The sequence below is a fragment of the Protomyctophum parallelum genome, assembly GCF_964188405.1.
Source record: "Protomyctophum parallelum genome assembly, chromosome: 1".
Classification (NCBI taxonomy): Eukaryota; Metazoa; Chordata; class Actinopteri; order Myctophiformes; family Myctophidae; genus Protomyctophum; species Protomyctophum parallelum.
The window spans coordinates 88384087-88403439 of NC_139697.1; the positions used below are offsets into that span (position 1 = coordinate 88384087).

General features: G+C 40.1%; 1 protein-coding gene across 2 annotated transcripts; it reads left to right on the forward strand.

Annotated features, from left to right (window-relative positions):
* Nucleotides 1-694: 694 nt before the first annotated feature.
* On the forward strand, nt 695-16730 carry pls3 (plastin 3 (T isoform)). Of its 2 annotated transcripts, none has more exons than XM_083782968.1 (16): nt 695-814; nt 6358-6476; nt 6900-7051; nt 9518-9647; nt 10374-10506; nt 10664-10745; nt 10836-11001; nt 11160-11302; nt 11936-12031; nt 12173-12368; nt 12678-12756; nt 12852-12969; nt 13058-13191; nt 14151-14274; nt 14618-14742; nt 15537-16730. In XM_083782968.1, the coding sequence occupies exons 2-16, from the start codon at nt 6410-6412 to the stop codon at nt 15667-15669; spliced, it is 1878 nt and encodes a 625-aa protein (XP_083639094.1). In that variant the 5' UTR covers nt 695-814; nt 6358-6409; the 3' UTR covers nt 15670-16730. The 2 variants fall into 2 exon arrangements, with proteins under 2 accessions (XP_083639094.1, XP_083639095.1); XM_083782969.1 differs by having other exon boundaries at nt 751-810; nt 6356-6476.
* Nucleotides 16731-19353: the final 2623 nt, after the last annotated feature.

Sequence of the window (19353 nt, forward strand, 5' to 3'; positions counted from 1 at the left end):
CTCATCAAAATCTCAGAAAAGCTTTATGTAGGGTCCCGAAAGGGGCTAGGTGGACCCGATAACAAGTGTAATGCTTTTATGGTGTCGTCCACAGTTAACTTTATGTATTGAGTTGAAATGTACTGTAATTCTCTGTTAAACTGTTAATAAATTATTCAATCAATCAATCATTCAATCAATCAGTATCTGTTTGTTTGTTTGTTTGTTTATTAGCAAAAGAACAGATTTAAACTGTTGAAATGAACAGGAGCTGTCCCCGATATGACTTAGGTCATGACTTTTGGGTCATCAAAATCGAGAATGGATTTCATGAAAATGTAATGATCAGAATAAGGATAATAATAATAAGGTCAAGGCACAATCAAGGTCAAAATCAAGAATTCCTGCACAGATGTTTCCCTGTTAATAGGCCTACTAACCTTGCCAAGTTCAATATTGATAGATGAAAAGTTAACTCAAGTATTTGGTTTGGGTTGATACACAACACACTTTTAATTGGTAGGCTATATTGCTTTACTGACTACCCAAGCATGGGTGGAATGTATGTAGTAGGAGGGCAGGCTACCTACCAATTAGGTTCTCTGTGCATTGATGTGCAATGTTTTAGGATGTGTTGAGAGTCAGATGTCTTCATTGAATTTTTTGACAAACGTAATATCCCAACCTAAATGTCACGTCAGTGCCTGGGCGGGGTGAACAACATTCCAGTCTCTCTTTCTACTTTTTTTTTGCTCCTACGTGGATGAGGGAGTACGTCTCCGGTCCAACTGGAGTCTGGACGTTGTCTGGAATTTAAGGCGCACACAGAAAGTGAGTATGAAGTGGCGCCTTGATGTGTGCTATACTCTTCTTCTTTTTTGAGAAAATTGTCTTGTTATAATATGTGGTGTGATCCGACTTGTCGGCCATGGCTGCATTTGTTTGTTTTAGTGATAAACTGCTGTTACACGGGAATAGTTTCCTGCATGTCCGTTGCTAGCCCAGCTAGCACTTTCACTGTGTGTAGCCTATTCATCTCTGTTCGCGACGCTACCACATCGTCTATGTATTGTAATAAATTATTTCCACTCCTCTGTGGGGCCAGGCGGCCAGCCAACTTTTGCCTGGAGTTAACCCAGGTTAAGACATCCTATGGAAGTTTGTATCATTGCAATTACAATGAATACTAAATGTAGCAGCATATATCCAAGTAAAATCCACACTTTTAAAACGCAGAAATGTAAAGTATTTGTGACCCACCCACTAAAAGCGAGAATTTCAAGAACTACGTTTCTTTACTAGACTGGCTTGTTAAGCCGTACTACAGATGGAGCCTGCATTTCTTTTAAACATTCATGTCCAGACAGACTGATGTAGTGGCAACTTGTACAACAGCGACATGGACACTGCCACTGATGCCAACTACTAGTCTGCGATGCAATGTAAACTAAAGTGAAGTAGTTTCCCAAACGACAATAAGGCATTACTTTAATATCGTCAGTTATTTAAATTAGAATCTCATTCTGACTCATTCTTTTATAGTGTACTGTTGCCTTAGTACATATTTTGGCTTTGGGTCATATGGTTCAAGTGAGTAATCCTTTGAGGTCTATATTGTTCTAACATTGATGAATTTGAAAGCAAGTGCATGGAGGAGGGGGTGGTTATTTGCAGAGACCAACAATGGGGGGGCAAAAATAATGCATGTGTTGAAAGGAAGCTAAAGGCACCTGTTTGTAGCCCGTTTGAATGCCAGCCACAAAACACAGTGTACAGTGTACACACACAGACAGTAGCATATCTAATGCATTACACATGCTCTATAGTCAGGTGCTTAATGTTTCACTTCTTGTCCTGTGAATTAGTAAATCAAAGCCTGTGTATACTGTGTACTAGAAGAGATATCTCTCTCTCTCTCTCTCTCTCTCTCTCTCTCTCCTTTTTTGTTGGTCAGGGATCCAATACAATTCTCAACTAGACAGTCAGTCACCCATCCTCTCTCCTAATGCATCACTTACCACTATTGGTTCCTGATAACATTGTTCTATTATATAGACTCTTGCTTCCCCCCTTTTGTTTTGTAGATCCTCTCTAGGGAAATATATTGGACTTGGACCAGCTCTTGGTATCAGTAGGGCTGTATGTGTATATGTATGGTGCATTCTATTGAAGCCAAGGAAATTGTCATTTGTCCCATCTACAACAGTTGTATTGGCCATGTGTTGCCATATGGCCAACACCAACATTGACATCATTAATTGCTTGTGTGTTTATGGTTTGTCCAGTTGTTGTGTGCAATCTAAGTTTGGAAGTTATGCCCTGCCCTCTCATTGTAAGAATGTCTGTATGTTCTAAATGCATGCAGGAAAAAACAAAATCTCTCTGGAAAGAATCTATTCTAGACTGTCGGAAAAAAGGATCTTGCATAACATTGGTTTACACCCAAGTGCAATTTACCTATGGACAGGTTGCCCCACTCCATTCTGTCAGTATTTAATCCACATGTTGAAATGTGTTACTCAATCCGGATGGCTCCACAAGCAGCTGTGCAGGCCTTTCAATAATTTTCTATTTTTAATTGTTGTTCCATTTTATTTCTGCTGTTTGCTGTTTGCAAAACATTAACTTATTTGAAATGTGTTTTATTATGGAGCTATATTGTGGACTTCCTGTGCACATGTGCAGCATTTACAGCATCAAAGCCTAGTAGGTCACTGACAGTACCTACTACCTACCTACCGGTATAGATATTTTTTTTAGGTGTAGCAATGGAAACTCATTTTGTGGATTTGGATTATTTGAAGTTGAAACAACCTAATCTGCTTCATTAGGAATTCGGTAACCAGCCTGATGACATTCCTCTGATGGATATAAAACAAATTCCTTTGTTTACACCCCAGTCACCCAATGCAGGCGACTGTTACATGCTCCATTGCATGCAAAACTGGTAACACCATTGCCTCCGGGGATCAATAAAGGTTTTATCTTATGTTAAAAAGCAAATTTTCATGAATGTACTAAAGATTTGCTAGTGATGGTGAGGGTTCCACCTCAGTGTTTGATTTGAATATTCACCACAAGGCACATGACCAAGTGTCCATGGCATGTAGCCTTGTTTTGGATGTTTTTCCTCCTTTCCATATATGCCTAAAACACGCCCTATTCTTTGGGTGGTGAATGACATAATTCAGAGTACCGGTAGTGCAAACTGAAATAGTTGCTGCCTTAGCACTGCCTTACCTGTCGGTGTGGTTTGTAGTTCCTGTTCACTTGGAGTTAAAGGGAAATGAAAGGCTTGTGTTATGGAGTGTGTAGGCTTTGAAGCTATCTGCGGGTGATTCTGACAGGGCTGAAAATGTCCATGTTCTTGCAGACTATGTTGGGTGTGTGCACATGAACTTGACCACACTTGGGAAGAGTGCCCAGTCTATTTGTGTTACCTTATATATTTCCCATGTTACTCTGTGGATGAAGCATAGGCAGGGCGGGGTCTGTTGGCTCTTCAAATTTTACTCTGCCATCATGGGAACACCCCTCCAAAAATTTAAATAACTGTAAATGGTGTTGATGTGTTGTTTTGGCGTAGTCATTAAAGCTGGTACTTTCTTATAGGAGGATGGACGCTAGGAAGCAAGGAAGTATAACGGCATAGCATCGTCTGTTTTTTTGTTACAACAGAGCTTTGGCTTTTTACTTCTGTATTTGAAATCTAAGCAAATATTTGAATTATAAGAGCTTAGAGCTATCACTGTCATGCCTCACGGCACATGGCTACTTCTTATGATATCTGAATTTGCCACCAATAGCTTACAGTGCCTTTTGCATGAGCACTGCAGTGTGCAATAATGTTTCTGTTCCATGAGCAAGCCTCATTCAGCTGTCGGTGACAGCAACTGTCTTTGGAGTCTTAACGTTCAGGACTTGGTTTCTAAGGTCTCTGGAGATTTACTGCCACAGTTTATGAATGCGACACAAGCCCTCTATTCTTCTGTGCCACCAATGATACCCCATAACATTTGTCTATTGCCATCTGTGCCCTGTGCTCCATGTACTTAACTCCCCTTTCCCCCCACTCCTCCGTTCTCCCCCTCTCCGCCAAGGGTGTGACAAGAGTTGGTAAATGAGGTAATGTTTGTAGTCCTTTATTGTAGCCTGGCCGACATCTGCAGTCTCATTTCACATCCTTCTGGAGAAATCGAGCTAAATATAGGCCTAGTGGCTGGCACACGTCACTTTCCAAACTTTTTTGCTAGGGGTTTGTACTTAATTAGCAACATTTTGCAGTTGTTTTCAAAATATTTTAGCGCTTTTCTTTTATTTTGAGTGAAGTGTGGGAAAATATGTTTTAGACTGTAGATTATCATTATCACCTATGTGATTACATACACTGTACTCTTTATTGCACATAGCTGTGTCAGTCTAAACTAAAGTAATGATGTTATTATGGGAGTTGGGGAAACTCCCTTGAGTAATTGTGAGGTAAAGTGTTTTGTTTTCATCAGTAATGCTTTCATAGCCTTTTGTATTATTATTGTATGCTGAACCATCATATCCTCTATCCATTATCCAGTTTATTAATAGTAATTAGTCAGTTTTCCTTATCCATAGTTTTTCTGATTGAATGTGTTCCATAGATGCTGCCTTTGGTCAGAAATGGCCAACTTACTCAAATTTATCAAAGAATTCTGAGAAGTAAACATTTAATATAACTCACTATGCTATATAATATATGCTATATTATATAATCTGACTTTAGAGCTCTCTTTCTTTTACCTATAATTTTGGAATGATTGTGAGATCTGCACTTCGATTTGACTTGAAGACATGGGATTGGGATGAACTTAGTTTGCTTAGATGCGTCTAGCACTGTTGTGGGACAATGGGCACTGTCTCCCGGCTCTTTATCTGACCTAATCGATCAACAGGCCCTCATGTGATGTGACATGTCTGTTTACTATTTGGCCAGAGCTGTAGCTGTTGGCAGATATAAAAATCACACAAATGGGAATTTGTGTGGGACAAAAATAGCCGATTTGTTCGTCTACATATGACGTAAATTCTCCATTCATTGCCAATAGGAATTTAATGTTTGTGTAGGCACTGTAGGACAAAAATACCAATTTGCACATTATGACGTAAATTATCCAATCATTGTCGATGGCATTTAATGTTTGTGTTAGGATAAAAATCCTACACTATAGCTGAATAGCGCCCCTCAAAAACTGTGAATCTCTGTTGTTCTTTGAGCCAGACGGGTTTTCATTGCATTGACAATTTGACATTGACGGGTCATGTAAGCTTTGACTGCTTACTCATACTTTGAAGTCTGATTTCTTGTCTTGCCTCATTGTGTATATATGTTTCTGAGCATCCACTACTGATTTTCCACTTTGACAAATGATATGGATAAATGTATCAGTCAGGAAGTTATTATTTCAGCAGGCTTCTAGGAGGCTTCTAGGAGCAGCCCCTCCTATGTCCAGCTTTTAGTGTGTGTAAACACAAAGTTTGTCCTAACACAAACATTAAATGCCATTGACAATGAATGGCCAGTTTTGAGTATTTGTGTAAACGCAAACATTGCGTAAACACAAACATTGAAGACGCAAATTGTGATGTGGCTGGAGTGAGATGATGTAATATGTGTGATGAAAAGAGTGCCCTTCACTTCACACAGGTGATTTTTTTTTAAATGATAATTTGATAATTAATGTCTATGAATGCGATAGCTCAGACAAAACATTGTTATGAAAGGTTGGCTTATAACATACAGACTTCAAAGTAAGAGTAGCACTGTATTCTTTTTTGCTGAGAATCTATGCAGTCAGTCAGATTCTTTCCTGTTGTGTGTCACTTTTATCATAGAGGAATGCTATCGTTCCAGTTTAGCATAAAGAGTAACCTGAATGAGAAAGCAGCACACCCCTGAGTCTGCACAGGCCCGCTGCATTCCTGTTCCACTAAATCTAGACCAGAACATGATCGGAGGAGCTTAATTTAAATTGATTTCTCTTCTTATGTGATGTTCAGATCTCTTTGGTCTGAGAGCCGTGCAGTAGCAAGGTGGTTAATTTGGCTTGAAACTGAACTGATTCCCCAGCTGTCTGATTCCTTGTTTTCCTATTTATGCATTTGAGTGTTCTGGAAGATTTGTGATCGCCATTTATACTACTTCTATAATGATGAAAGTTGTTAGGGTTTACAAGGTAAGCCGCCACCCCCACCCACCACCCCACCCCCCTCCCAGTAGTAATGCTAATGTTTCAGAAACTGGTGCATCCAGCCCACAAGGACAAGAGTCCTTATCTCCCCTAGCCTGTTGGGCCTAAATAGTTGACTCTGTGTCCTTCTGACATTGTGCTCTCTTTCTCTTTAGAGGAACCTACCTCTCTCTCTGACTGACTGACCACTTCAGGTCAATCACAGGAAAATGGCAGGAAAGATCGCAAAAGACGAGATGGAATTGGAAGAATTGAGAGAAGCTTTTGGGAAAGTTGGTGAGTTTGTTCTTTTCTGGTATTATTAGATAGATGGGGGGGGGGCATATCATTTTACTATCAATTTACAATTTAGGCATTTAGCAGACGCTCTTAATCCAGAGCGATTTACATTAAGCAAGAACAAAAGGATGACAATACATTACATGCTATCACTTTGTAAGATGTTTCTATTGTCTAACATTGGTAATTAACATTTGTTTTATATAGCCTGCCCTGTAGTATCTTGTTTGACTATATTGTACCATTATTTTCTGGCTTCTCACATAGATCTGGAAGGCATATCATTTTACTATGACTTTGTAGGATGTTTCTATTTCTATTTGTCTGCAATGGTAACATTGGTCATCAACATGTGTTTTATATAGCCTCTGTAGTACCTTCTTTGACTCTATTCTACCATTATATTCTGGCTTCTCGTAGATCTGGACAGCAATGGATATATCTGTGACGATGAACTCCATGAGCTCTTCAAAGCTGCCAACGTCCCCCTGCCCGGCTACCGGGTCAGGGACATCATCCAGAAACTGGATCGCAACAAAGATAACAAGATCAGCTTTGACGAGTTTGTATCGGTATGTTAAGTTATTCACTACTCCTTCTGTTGGTATTCCGTTAAACTTGTTGCGTGCAAATCTGGTTTGACTAGTTTTTCACCTTGGTCAGAAATGCCTTGTCGGCGGTTGGTGTCTGGTTCCTTGTCTGGCAAAGGAACCACTGGCTACTGCTGAGTGAGACCACTGTGTGGAAAGCACCTTTTTTAGCCACTGAGCATTCACTCTGTGCACAATAGCATGGAACCCCCACCACCCCTCTCCACATGCGCACACATGGGGAATGAGGAAATGAGGTCAGCAGAGTGGTGTGAGTTCCAGTATTTTGTTTCGCCAGTGATGAGAGGGCAATAATTTGGACATGAGGCGTATAGTGTTGTTCCGTAGTGGGATTAAAAATGTCCAGTTACTTGTTTTTCTTTCCCTAAAATGTTCAAATACTTTACAGTCTATATCATGACATGAGCCATTGCCTGCTGAGTCACCAAAGAGGACCACAGCAGTTTTCTTTTCTTTTTTACTTTTCATAACTTCCATGTCTCACGGTAATGGAATGATCGGTGGAGGGGGAAAGAGACGGTTACTGCAGAAGTAATTTGGGATTTTTTTTTTTTTTTAACAAACACCCACGTCTGAAAAACGGCTAAGTTAGATATGTACAAAACAAATAATATATGATATTAGCCATTGGGACCGTGTTTCCAAAACAAACATTAAATTCTCTTTATTGTTAATGGCATTTAATGTTTGTGTTGGGGACAAGATGACATACATTTTCCCTTCATTGTCAATGGTGTTTTTAAAACAAACATTGAACTAAAAACAAACATTAAACCTGTATTTATAGGAGGGGCTAGCGCCCCTCAAAAATATCAAATGTATCAGATTTTAAGGCTAGAACCATCTTGGGTGTATTTGATTAGGGCCAATCAATGGCCTCAAAGTACTAACCCAGTGTCAAGCAGTGGTAAACATTGACAATTTTCATTATGTTTGTCACGGAGGTACCTCCCCATGTCAACAACATGCATTTGTTTGTTCAGCTTACAATCCCACTGCACTGTCACTTTGGCATGTTGTCTTTGCACATTAGTTTTGACTGATGAGGCTGTACAAGTTTTCACTTTGTAAGATGCAAACTAAGTAGCGCAATACTAAATCTACACACAACAAACACAATGTAGGACAAAATTGTCCCACTGTCGACATTCTTAAATGGGACATGCTGGTTGTTTCCACTACTAGTATAATCAATAGAGGATAAGAGACTGTATAGCTATTTGTTCTTATAAATAAAAAAATATATAAATAAAAAAAGTAATGCAATATAAGACCAATATAAGAATTTCCTCTGCACTATTATCCCTGAATGTGCCTACTTACATCTGGAGAGTGGCTAGCCGCTAGAGGAAGGAGAGGTGTGGTGGGCTCATTTGTAATCTTACTATTTTTAGGGATGTGAGGAGTTTTCAACATTTTTTCTTATTTAGTTTAAACCACAGTTATGTAGGGTATGACCACTTTAAGGGAAAAAACAAATGCATTTGCATTATTTATTGTTTGGTTGGCTAAGTTGCTAAAATAAGTTGTTTTTATAATGAACACAGTGTGTCTCTTCGGTTAATTAGTCAGTATCTATAAACGTCAATCTGGGCTACAACTGTAGGCACTTTTATACATTTGAAAGAAACATTTGTCTGCGACTGCAGTGCAGAGCCATCATTGTATGTTGTGGTTACTTCCTCTTCCTCGAGTGTACAACTACAGTAACGTAAGCGTAGACTCTGTGGCCTTGTGTTTGTTTTGTGGTGCATGTATATCATTTAAAAAAGTCACTAAATTCCAGGCTGAGTAGCTCATTGTGGCCTGAATAATACAATAAGGCCTCTAGGGCTGGTACTCAATACGCAGTACTCGAGTATCAGTCTCAATAAAAATATAATCGATTCAATCAATTATACAAAATGTATTTTACATTTTTGGGTGGATTCCTTGATATAAGAAATTGTAAAAAACAGATATAATCAATGAATCGAGAATGCTTCTCGATTCATTGATTAACCTACATGAGCAAGATTAATTTGGTTGTAAATATTGGTTTCAATAACCTGCCTTCCCATTGTCGTGTCTTGTTTGAATAAAGAATCGAAGGCATTTTATTTGCTAGTACTTGTAAATAGTTTTAGGTGCCCTTTTAAAACTTTTGTACTGTTTTTATTTATGTATGGCTATGTTTTTCGATTTTGTGTATGGAAATAAGTCAATTGTCTTTCAACCTTCAATGTATGACGGTTGCTAGCAATTGAATAAATCAAATCATAGTCCAGTATTTCTAGTTACCTTTGGTTGCTTGTCTTATCACTTGGGTTGGAAGGTGCCTTACGGAATAACATTATCAACAGGAATATTCCATTTAGATTGAACTCTTGACTTTATTGTCGTGGAATACAGTTTAGCATTATTATTTTATTTTATTTTATTTTACAGATATTCCAAGAACTGAAAAGCAGTGATATTGCTAAAAGCTTCCGAAAGGCCATCAACAGAAAAGAAGGCATCCTTGCCATAGGAGGAACATCTGTGCAATCTAGTGAAGGCACGCAACACTCCTTCTCTGGTAAGACACGACACTAAAGCCTCACACAACACTCCTTCTCTGGTAAGACACGACACTAAAGCCTCAAGGTCATTACACACTGGCGAATTGGCGACGCGATATATTCGTGCGAATAATTCGCATTAAAAAAAAAACAATTGAAGTCCATGCAAGCTTCCACATCAGTGGCGAATGTGCGAAAATGCGACCGTTTTCGCTTTTATTTGTTCGCTCTGGTGTCGTATTTTGCAGAGATTCGCAGGCGAACTGCAACATGCACTATTTCGCATTTTCAGATCGCTTATTCGCATCGCGTCGCTAATTCGCCAGTGTGTAATGACCTTCAGTCATACTTGTGTGCAGCTTACCATACTCTGAAAATAGCCATTCTAGATCACAGTGTGTCGATTTTCAATGTGCAACACCTGCGCACATCTAAGTAAATCGGGCTTAATGTTTTCCTGAAAAACAACACCATGTATTGCATAGTATACTAGAGACAACTGACCATATTCTCCCATTGGCCATTTTGCCCATATCATACACATGTCGTGACGTAAGACCAAAATGGCCATTGTCATGTCATGGTTAATGAAAATGTCTTTCTCAATGTAATTGCTTTGAGACATCACAATGGACAGCGTTGCCTACCTTAATTGCCTTCCCAAGAGGCAATATATATATAAAAATGGCTTGCTTTGCTTTTTTTTGTTGGCTAAATGATGTCTTAATATTGCATCCTTGCAGAGGAGGAGCGCTTTGCATTCGTCAACTGGATCAACACGGCTCTGGAAAATGATAATGACTGCAAACATGTTCTGCCAATGGACCCCAACACGGACTCTCTGTTCACGGCCGTGGGAGATGGTATAGTACTCTGGTGAGATTTATTGTGTGCTTCAATGCCCAAATCATGACTTTGTTGCCTAGGCACCCTACTGATAGGAGCTGTATAAATGGCAAATACCAGCATCATATTATGCTTAGATGGCTCATAGTCATAAACCTTTTTTGTTTACCTTTCTGTGGTTGTATAGCAAAATGATCAACCTGTCGGTGCCAGACACGATCGACGAGCGAACCATAAATAAGAAGAAGCTGACACCGTTTACAGTACAGGTCAGTACAAAGGAAATCATGGGACACGAGTGTGGTTTTTTTTCTCCCTTTCATTGAAACTTCCTCCAGCTAATGGTTTTTATCTTACAGGAAAATCTGAACCTGGCGCTGAACTCTGCTTCTGCCATTGGCTGCCATGTTGTGAACATTGGAGCTCTAGACTTGCGGGAGGGGAAGCCTCATTTGGTGCTGGGTCTTCTGTGGCAGATCATTAAGATTGGCCTGTTTGCTGACATCGAGCTCAGCAGGAATGAAGGTACGGTAACGGTGCCATTTAATTATTCACACGGCCCATGTTTCCATCTGAATAATGGGAGGTCGGAATTATGAGCCGACCCCGAAGGTACAGGCAGGTCAGTTGAAATGGTTTGGCTGTGTAACCAGTAGTAATACCTCCTTACATCACACCCTCAGCATTGGCAGCCTTGCTAAGAGATGGAGAGACCTTGGAAGATCTGATGAAGCTGTCGCCCGAAGAACTTCTGTTGCGTTGGGCCAACTTCCACCTGGAGAATGCTGGCTGGCAGAAGATTAACAACTTCAGCTCTGATATAAAGGTGAGCCTGCTTACCTTACATTTCTGCTTTTTCTCTTCTACTACCTCTGTAACTGATGGTTTGTCCCTATTGACACAAAAAACACAGCAGTGTTATGCCTGTAATGCTCACAATTCAGCTGGGTGACTGAAGCAGGTGTTGGTTGAATTAGTAACAGTAACACCCCAAGAGATCAGAGTTCCTATCCTAAAGCTGATATAAACCTACAGTAACATTGAAACCACCAATTGTAGTTGCTGTGACAATCATAATTATATCTCTAGCGACAACAAGATACTCAGTAAGGATTGTTTGCTGGAATAGAAATCCTGTAATGTTTTACACATGTTACACAATGTTCTATTCTAGAATCTAGTTGGGTAGGAAGTATGGCAACTTTTCTTCTGTTTGTGAAAAATCTTGACACTGACACGATGAGCATCGACTTTAAATGTAAAGTCTATGGAGACGAGTGTCGCTGCACTTTTCCAGTGTCTGGCCACTCGGCAGCAAAAAGTGTGGCTTCAAAGTTGAGAACCTCAACTTTGCTGCTAGTGCACTAAGCGTCCAAACAAATTTCAAAGCTGTGAAAAATATATATTTTGGGGAGGTTTTGTTGCAAACGGTGTTCATCTATTCATCTGTCTGTTTCAGGACTCCAAGGCATATTTCCACCTCCTGAACCAAATCTCTCCTAAAGGCACGGAGGAGGACCAGCCACGCATAGACATCAGCATGGCAGGCTTCAGCGTAAGCGCACTGTACATGTTTAAATGGGGCTGAAAACAGCTCTGTCACGTCACATCTCAGTCTGAACCAGACTTTATAGAAAATGCCTCTGTGTGAGTTACGATCCATCCCTGACCTGAACTGATGCTCTGCGTGTTTCAGGAGAAAGATGACCTGAAGAGGGCAGAGGCCATGTTGCAACAAGCGGACAGGCTGGGCTGCCGCCAGTTTGTCACTCCAGCGGATGTCGTCAGTGGCAACCCTAAACTCAATCTGGCCTTTGTGGCCAATCTGTTCAACAAATATCCATCTCTAACCAAACCTGAGAATGAGGACATTGACTGGGGACTTCTGGAAGGTGAGCAAAAAGTTGCCGAAGGCCTTGAGGTGGACACAAGCAATTTAATTTAATGTCAGTTTCTGAAATTGATGTCCCCATAGATAAACTTCAACTCTGTATGCCGAATTATAATGGCTCTAACCATCACATTAAAGATTTTGAAAGAAATGTGGATTGGTGCAATGACATAGACAAATTACTGTCTTACTGAGAACTCTTTACATTTGATTCTGATTCCTTAGTGGACAGATTTTGATGCCAGATTGTCATACTCTTATTCTTGAATGACCATTTAACTTCTCCTGTCCTCTTCTATTTTCTCCCTAGGTGAGTCACGAGAAGAGAGAACATTCAGAAACTGGATGAATTCCCTGGGGGTAAACCCACATGTAAATCATCTGTATGGGTAAGCTAGCTCACAATTTCCCTTTTTAGTAACATATTGCATGTTTTATTTATTTAATGATTATCAAATGTTCCATGTCCAATGTTCTTTTGTAGAGACCTACAGGATGCTATGGTCATCCTTCAGTTGTATGAGAAGATTAAAGTACCCGTTGACTGGACGAACAAGGTTAACAAGCCGCCATATCCCAAGATTGGAACCAACATGAAAAAGGTGAACCATTGTCTTAATCCCCTGTACACCATTTCAAGAACATTAAAACAGAAATCAACCCTGATTTCATTCATTTTTTTGCTCCTAGTTGGAGAATTGTAACTACGCAGTAGAGTTGGGCAAGACGACGGCAAAGTTCTCCCTCGTTGGCATTGGCGGGCAGGACCTGAACGATGGCAATGCCACCCTTACTCTTGCTCTGGTGTGGCAGCTGATGAGAAGGTAATTTATACGGCAATGCTTAGCCTTATATGCATCACTTTTCAAATGAAATAAGATTAAACACATTTGTTTTGTTCTCAGTAGTTAAAGAGTACGTAACCCATTCTGGGCGGGAACCCCTTTTGGTGTTTTAAACATTATGTTATAACGACCTACAAGGTCTGCTATTTTTGAAAAATCGAAGAACGACTGACATAGAAACATAGCTTTTTCAGAAAACTGTCAGAATTTTAGACATTTAAAAAAAAATACGTCAGGCCAAAATGGGTTAAAGAGTACTTAATTGGCCACCCATGTTGCAATTCATAATTTCCTTGGAGACCAAAATACACTGCAATAAATTGCCTCCATTTAGCATTCCGAGTGGTCCTACAAGGTGTGACGTGTGAAGTGTATATTGTTTGACCTGAAATTGCACAACTCAGGCCTTTCAGTTGCTTTGCTGTTATCAGCATTATTTATGACTTAAAGGTTCGTTTGTCCTTTTTGACTCTTTTATACATCAATATCATACAAAGAAAACGGGAAGTTCCCACAGGCAGTGGGAACTTATGCATTTATTGCACTATACAATATATCATGGCTTATTATTATTTTGGTGAATGCATGTCAGTTGTTGATCGATGCGCTCTCCTTTGAATTACAAGGTCCTGGCCTGGGTTCAATACCTCATCCCTGGTACTCGAGCCTGGCTTATTAGTAGCATGGTTTTGGTAAAACATGCCGTGACCCGTTAAGTACTGGGAGCCGATTGTTCTGTAGGTGTGTCTCCACCTGAGCAATCCATCTCCCAGGGGTCCTAGCCATAGACCTGGCTGACTGCCCCCCTGGTCCTAGCGCATTGTAAAAGGAATAGACTTCCTCAGTGCTCGGCTGATACTGACAATATGACCCGTATAATGGATGTGCAAATCCTTTTTTGTTAAATTGTAAACGTGCTTATTTGTTATCTCTTTCAGATATACACTGAATGTACTGGAGGATTTGGGAGATGGACAGAAAGCGAATGATGACATTATTGTAAAATGGGTCAACAAGACTTTGTCTGAGGCTGGGAAAGCTACGAAGATTTCAAGCTTCAAGGTTTGTCGGGTGTATATGGCTCTTTGGATTAGGTTTTCTCATGCCTTTGTGGAAATAATTTTAACTGAGGTCACATAGGTATTATTTTTACATCTAGAGATAGTTAATCATTGAATGCGACTCCAGAGGAACACCTGCCAGGTGCAATTAAGTTGTTACTGTATAACTCACTTGCAATATATTCGAGATATTAGAGGTATCAATAATAAAAAACAAATTGGCACATTCTCTTGAAGTTTTAACAAATCTGATATCTCACTGTATTTATTCAGTAAACCCATTCATAATGATTGTGTGTATTTTATCACTGGAGTGGATTAACATCTACCTCTATGCTCGTCAGGACAAAGAGATCAGTAGCAGTTTGGCAGTGGTTGACCTGATAGATGCCATCCAACCTGGAAGTATCACCTATGACCTAGTAAAGACAGGCAGCCTCTCGGATGATGACAAGCTGGACAATGCCAAGTAAGATATTAACAGCTTACCTGATCAATATTATGTATATGTTGTGATTTCATAACTTTGTATCATGTCTGCTAGGGATAGTTCTGTCCGTTGTTGCGACTGCAGGTCGCATTTACTATGAAATTGTACATTTCCTGAGTCACTCAAAATCCCCATACATGAGAATTCCCAGGTCCCCAGGTCTTGTGACATCATCAGGGATGGAGATCTGATGACCTAGTAAATGCGACTTGCTGTCGCAATTAAGCGACCCTGATGTCATCAATAATGGCCAGCAACTCTACATCTGACCTCAAACCCTTAGATCTCCATATATGGCAGAACCCGTTCCGACATTCCATATGCCATATATCGCACATATTCCATATATATATCGAACACACACGCATGTTACTCGTTCATGTTTTCGGCTCGGGACGTTCATTTATGGCAGAAAATTCCCCAAATCCATCCCCTGTTCCAACCCAAAATGGTGAGCAACTCAATGCAAGTGGATGGGAGGAGAGATCCGGTGACGTCTCCGTTATATATAACTATATATGACACCCTAACCCTAGCCCCAGACACCCAGTGAATTATTCCTTTAACCTGTGGGCGTACCGTTATACGTGAAAATTCTCCGAAATATACACATCACACACTGGTGTTGCATAGGGAAATGTAAATCTACAAGCTCAACACACCGACCATGCGTAGATTGGCTAATTTCAACGTTTGACGTGTCAGACTTAAACGGTTAACACAATGTGTGAATGCATTGTTATTCTATGCATTAATCTCAACGCCCCTCACAGATATGCTGTGTCTATGGCGAGAAAGATTGGCGCACGTGTCTACGCGCTCCCAGAAGACCTTGTGGAAGTGAAGGCCAAGCTGGTGATGACGATCTTTGCCTGCTTGATGGGCAGAGGAATGAAGCGAGCATAATGGACTGGCTGTGTTTTGTGTGGCACTTGATAAAAAATACCCACCTACCAGCCATTTGCTTGAATGAAGGAGACACCCCCCGACCCCCAATCCCCTATTTGAAGGAATTATATTTTTCAAGAAGTAACAATTTTAGGATGAAAATATCACCTTGATTGTTTCCAAACAAATTTAAAAAAATGTTCATCTTGGTAACCCCCCCCCCCTCTTGTAATGTACTGAAGAATAATATGCTGTCTTGTTATTTAAGGTAAGCCCAAAATGTTACATTCCTAAAAGGACAGGGGCATTGTGTTACAGAAAACAACTTGGTATGTTACTTCTCAATTATGCAAAGATGTTTGATAATGTATAGAAATGCTGTTTTTCTTTTCTTATGTCTGGATATTTCCAGCTGCAAGGTTGTTTACATATTTTTACTCAGACTGATAAGTTAATTATATCCTCAAATGTTAATGAAGAAGTAAGCATTCCGCAATACCATACTCCTTAATACTGTATATCTGTTTGACTTGGCAAAAGCAGAAGTGGGAGGGGAGGGGTTTAGGTGTGGCATCTCAAACAAAGCACCCAAACATTCCCTCTACCTATTCTGGCAGTGCATGCATGTCTCGTATTTTTAAAACTGGTATCATGAACTGCTACATATCTACAGAAGCCGTAAAGGTCAAGCTATAGTAATGACCAAGCCTGATATGTGCTCTCTGTATTCTTGAATACATCCATTTCTTGGGGTTATACATTTGGTGAAAGCTGTGGTGGGGGTGACTGGCTGTTTTTGTATCAATCTGTTTATTTTTTTCGTTTTGTTTTTCATTATGTTGGATGAAACTCGAGGATCAGACAGAGTTTACTCTCTTGGCTTCTTCTGTGCCTTTTTGTCTTGATGACAACTTGTATTGCGCTTTGAGGTTCTCTCTTTTGTATTCAGCATTACCAAATATAAACAATGGCTCCATTCCAGGTAGCTTCATGATATTCTATGACAATGACTAAATAATTTGATTTGGTCATGTGGTTAAGTGCTTTATACATAATAAATATGACATTGGAAAAGAAAATCACCTTCTATTCCTTTCCCTCCCCAATTTCAGATTGTGAATGAAAAAACGAATTACTGACAGAAATGCCATGGGATTTTATGTGCACAGTGCACCTTCATGACCCTGGGTTTAGGCCACCATTTCCACTGGCACACAATTGCCATGCAACTCACTGAGCTCCCTGATGGATGGCCCCTACTGATTTGGGTGACTTTTCCCTTAACCTTAGTCTAACATTTATAAGTGCACACAAGTTATCTCAGAAAGTAAAATTGCCATGACACTAAGTGACCCCATGACCTATCCTCTAGTGCCACCCTCAGGCTAAAATGCCAACATTTCACTAAATATATCTAATAATTTGATGTGCAGATTCCACGATGAACCCTACATATTGTCTTGATACTGCTGTGTCAAACTTGGGTCAGTTTCCAGCAGTGGTTCTCAAAGTGGGGCCTGGGGGTTCCAGGGCATTCCCACTAAGATTTGTTAATGCAGCATCGGAAGCAGTTAACCTTTTTTTATACTTTGGCTGTTCAAAAATAGCTGGTATAAAAGCTCACAAGGCATTGCAACGTGACATGTCTAGTTTGTAGAAAAATCTATTGTGGAAAAATATGGAATAATTTTGAAAACTTGATAACAAATATCTTCTTGGGGTTCCCTAAATCCCTAGCACAATACATTTGGGCTAGAGTTTAGGGTTTGAGGAGTAGTATGGCGGCTATGGCCTCTAGGGGCTACTGGTTGTGCCTTTAGGCTGTTTTGTTATTGAAAGCCAGGAAAATGGAATAACAGATAACACCATTTACCATCATAGCTGCCATTTAGTACACAGCTATTGCACAACTAAACCGAAAAAAACCCAAATCCCTGTAGGCCCATGTTTCGTTTTATGAGCACATTCATTTATTAGTTTAGAAATTATCTGTGGAGTTGGAATACATTATTAAATCGGTAGCCTACTACTCCTGAGTTTCCTTTTCACAGTGGTCTTACCGTCTTTCAGACAATGGTCCCCATACATATGTCAGATTTAGGCTATATAACATACTTGACAGAAGACACATTTCTCCTAAATCCATTTGCTAGGAACATTCTGGTCTACTAACTAGGGCGGCTATACACTGCAGTTGACGGTCCATTGGGCTACAGCGTAGAGGGCCTATAGAGACCCTAGCCTAGGGCCTCAAAGCTCCACTCTCTCTCTTAGGGTATTTCATTAAATAGGAGTGTCATGCTCTGTCAGACAGCCTTACGGCAAGGAAGACATGAAACGCAAATGCCTGTCTCTTGCGGCCTCATCATCTGTGTTCTCAAGCACTCTGAGCTTCGTTAATACCCATGTGTCTTTGTGACGTAAATACCATGTAGGTCTGTGTATTGCCCGACAACGTATTCCTTCCTGTTCACTTTTAAGCCGTTTCTTACAGGTCTGTGTAAAGAGAGATACGACCACCAGGTTTTTTTTTACCAAGCATCTGTTTGAGCATCTCTCCGCCCTTTATTTCCTACAGCAGCTAGTCCATCAGAAGACCTGTTATCACACCTGTGAGGATACAACTGCACTTATGCCTGTACTTATGCCTGTATTTACCACTGGAAACACACTCACAGGCAAAGTGTTACATGTTCAGCAGCAACGGGGTAAGCAATGGTCTTGGGAGTAGAGTAGAGTACAACAGGCAGAGTATAGTCCTGTAATGGACATTGACAATGGACTGGTTAATGGGATTGAGCTCTGGCTGTCTCTTTGTGAAAGCACCAAGGATTTTGTTGGAGTAGCTGGACGGAACTAAGGTAGGCAAAAATCCATCTCAATCAATTGATAATAAATGTATGAATGCTAATGCATTCCTATCATTTAGCATTCCAGGGATATACAGAGTCAAGTGATCAATTATAGCTATATGACATTTTATACATTCATTATTTTTTTACACCATGTTTTATTATGTTATTGAAATGGAATAAAGTATGAATGACAGTAAGATTAGGCAAGATTTACCCTTTGTCATACATTAGACACATGTATAACGTCTTATAAAGCCAACTGTCTGGATATCGTTTTAGAGGAAAAAAGAGAGGTCATGAATTAAATCCAAGTCGACAATTACAATTCACCAGAATTCAGTACTAGAATGTGATTATGAGTCAATTGTCTTGACCTAATGTATAATATATTATTGTAAGAATAAATGGAGAGGGACAAACATCACATGCTGCTCTGCAGTGTTTGTTTAACTGTGTCTACAGTATAGGGTCATGAGACGTTATACTATAGTATATAGTATATCACGTTGGACTTTGTAGTCTCCTAGTGGTTTCCTAAGTGATGAAGCCCCTGGGGGAGGTGGGGTGACTGTCTCACTGAGCGCTGTGCTTCAGGATGACTGCCTGTGTTTTCCTTAATGATCTACCAATTAGTCACACAATGGTAACACCGTCTAAACACCTCCTCATCTGTGTCCATTTCCAAACATGCACCACAGACATCTGTTGCCCCCCCCCCCCCCTCGTTATCCAGCTCTGGACGCAAAACCACAATTTTTAAAAATAGATTTGTATGTATAGAGTGCAATATCCTCGTACTCATCCTCAAATAAAAGCTACATTTTAAATAAAGTCATATCAGATCCCT

Bases quoted from the DNA above. Each gene is read 5' to 3' on its own strand.
- pls3 (XM_083782968.1), top strand. From the start codon at position 6,410: ATGGCAGGAAAGATCGCAAAAGACGAGATGGAATTGGAAGAATTGAGA. The intron at 6,477-6,899 runs GTGAGTTTGTTC...GGCTTCTCGTAG, and splicing joins AGAAGCTTTTGGGAAAGTTG to ATCTGGACAGCAATGGATAT. The intron at 14,743-15,536 runs GTAAGATATTAA...CGCCCCTCACAG, and splicing joins GACAAGCTGGACAATGCCAA to ATATGCTGTGTCTATGGCGA.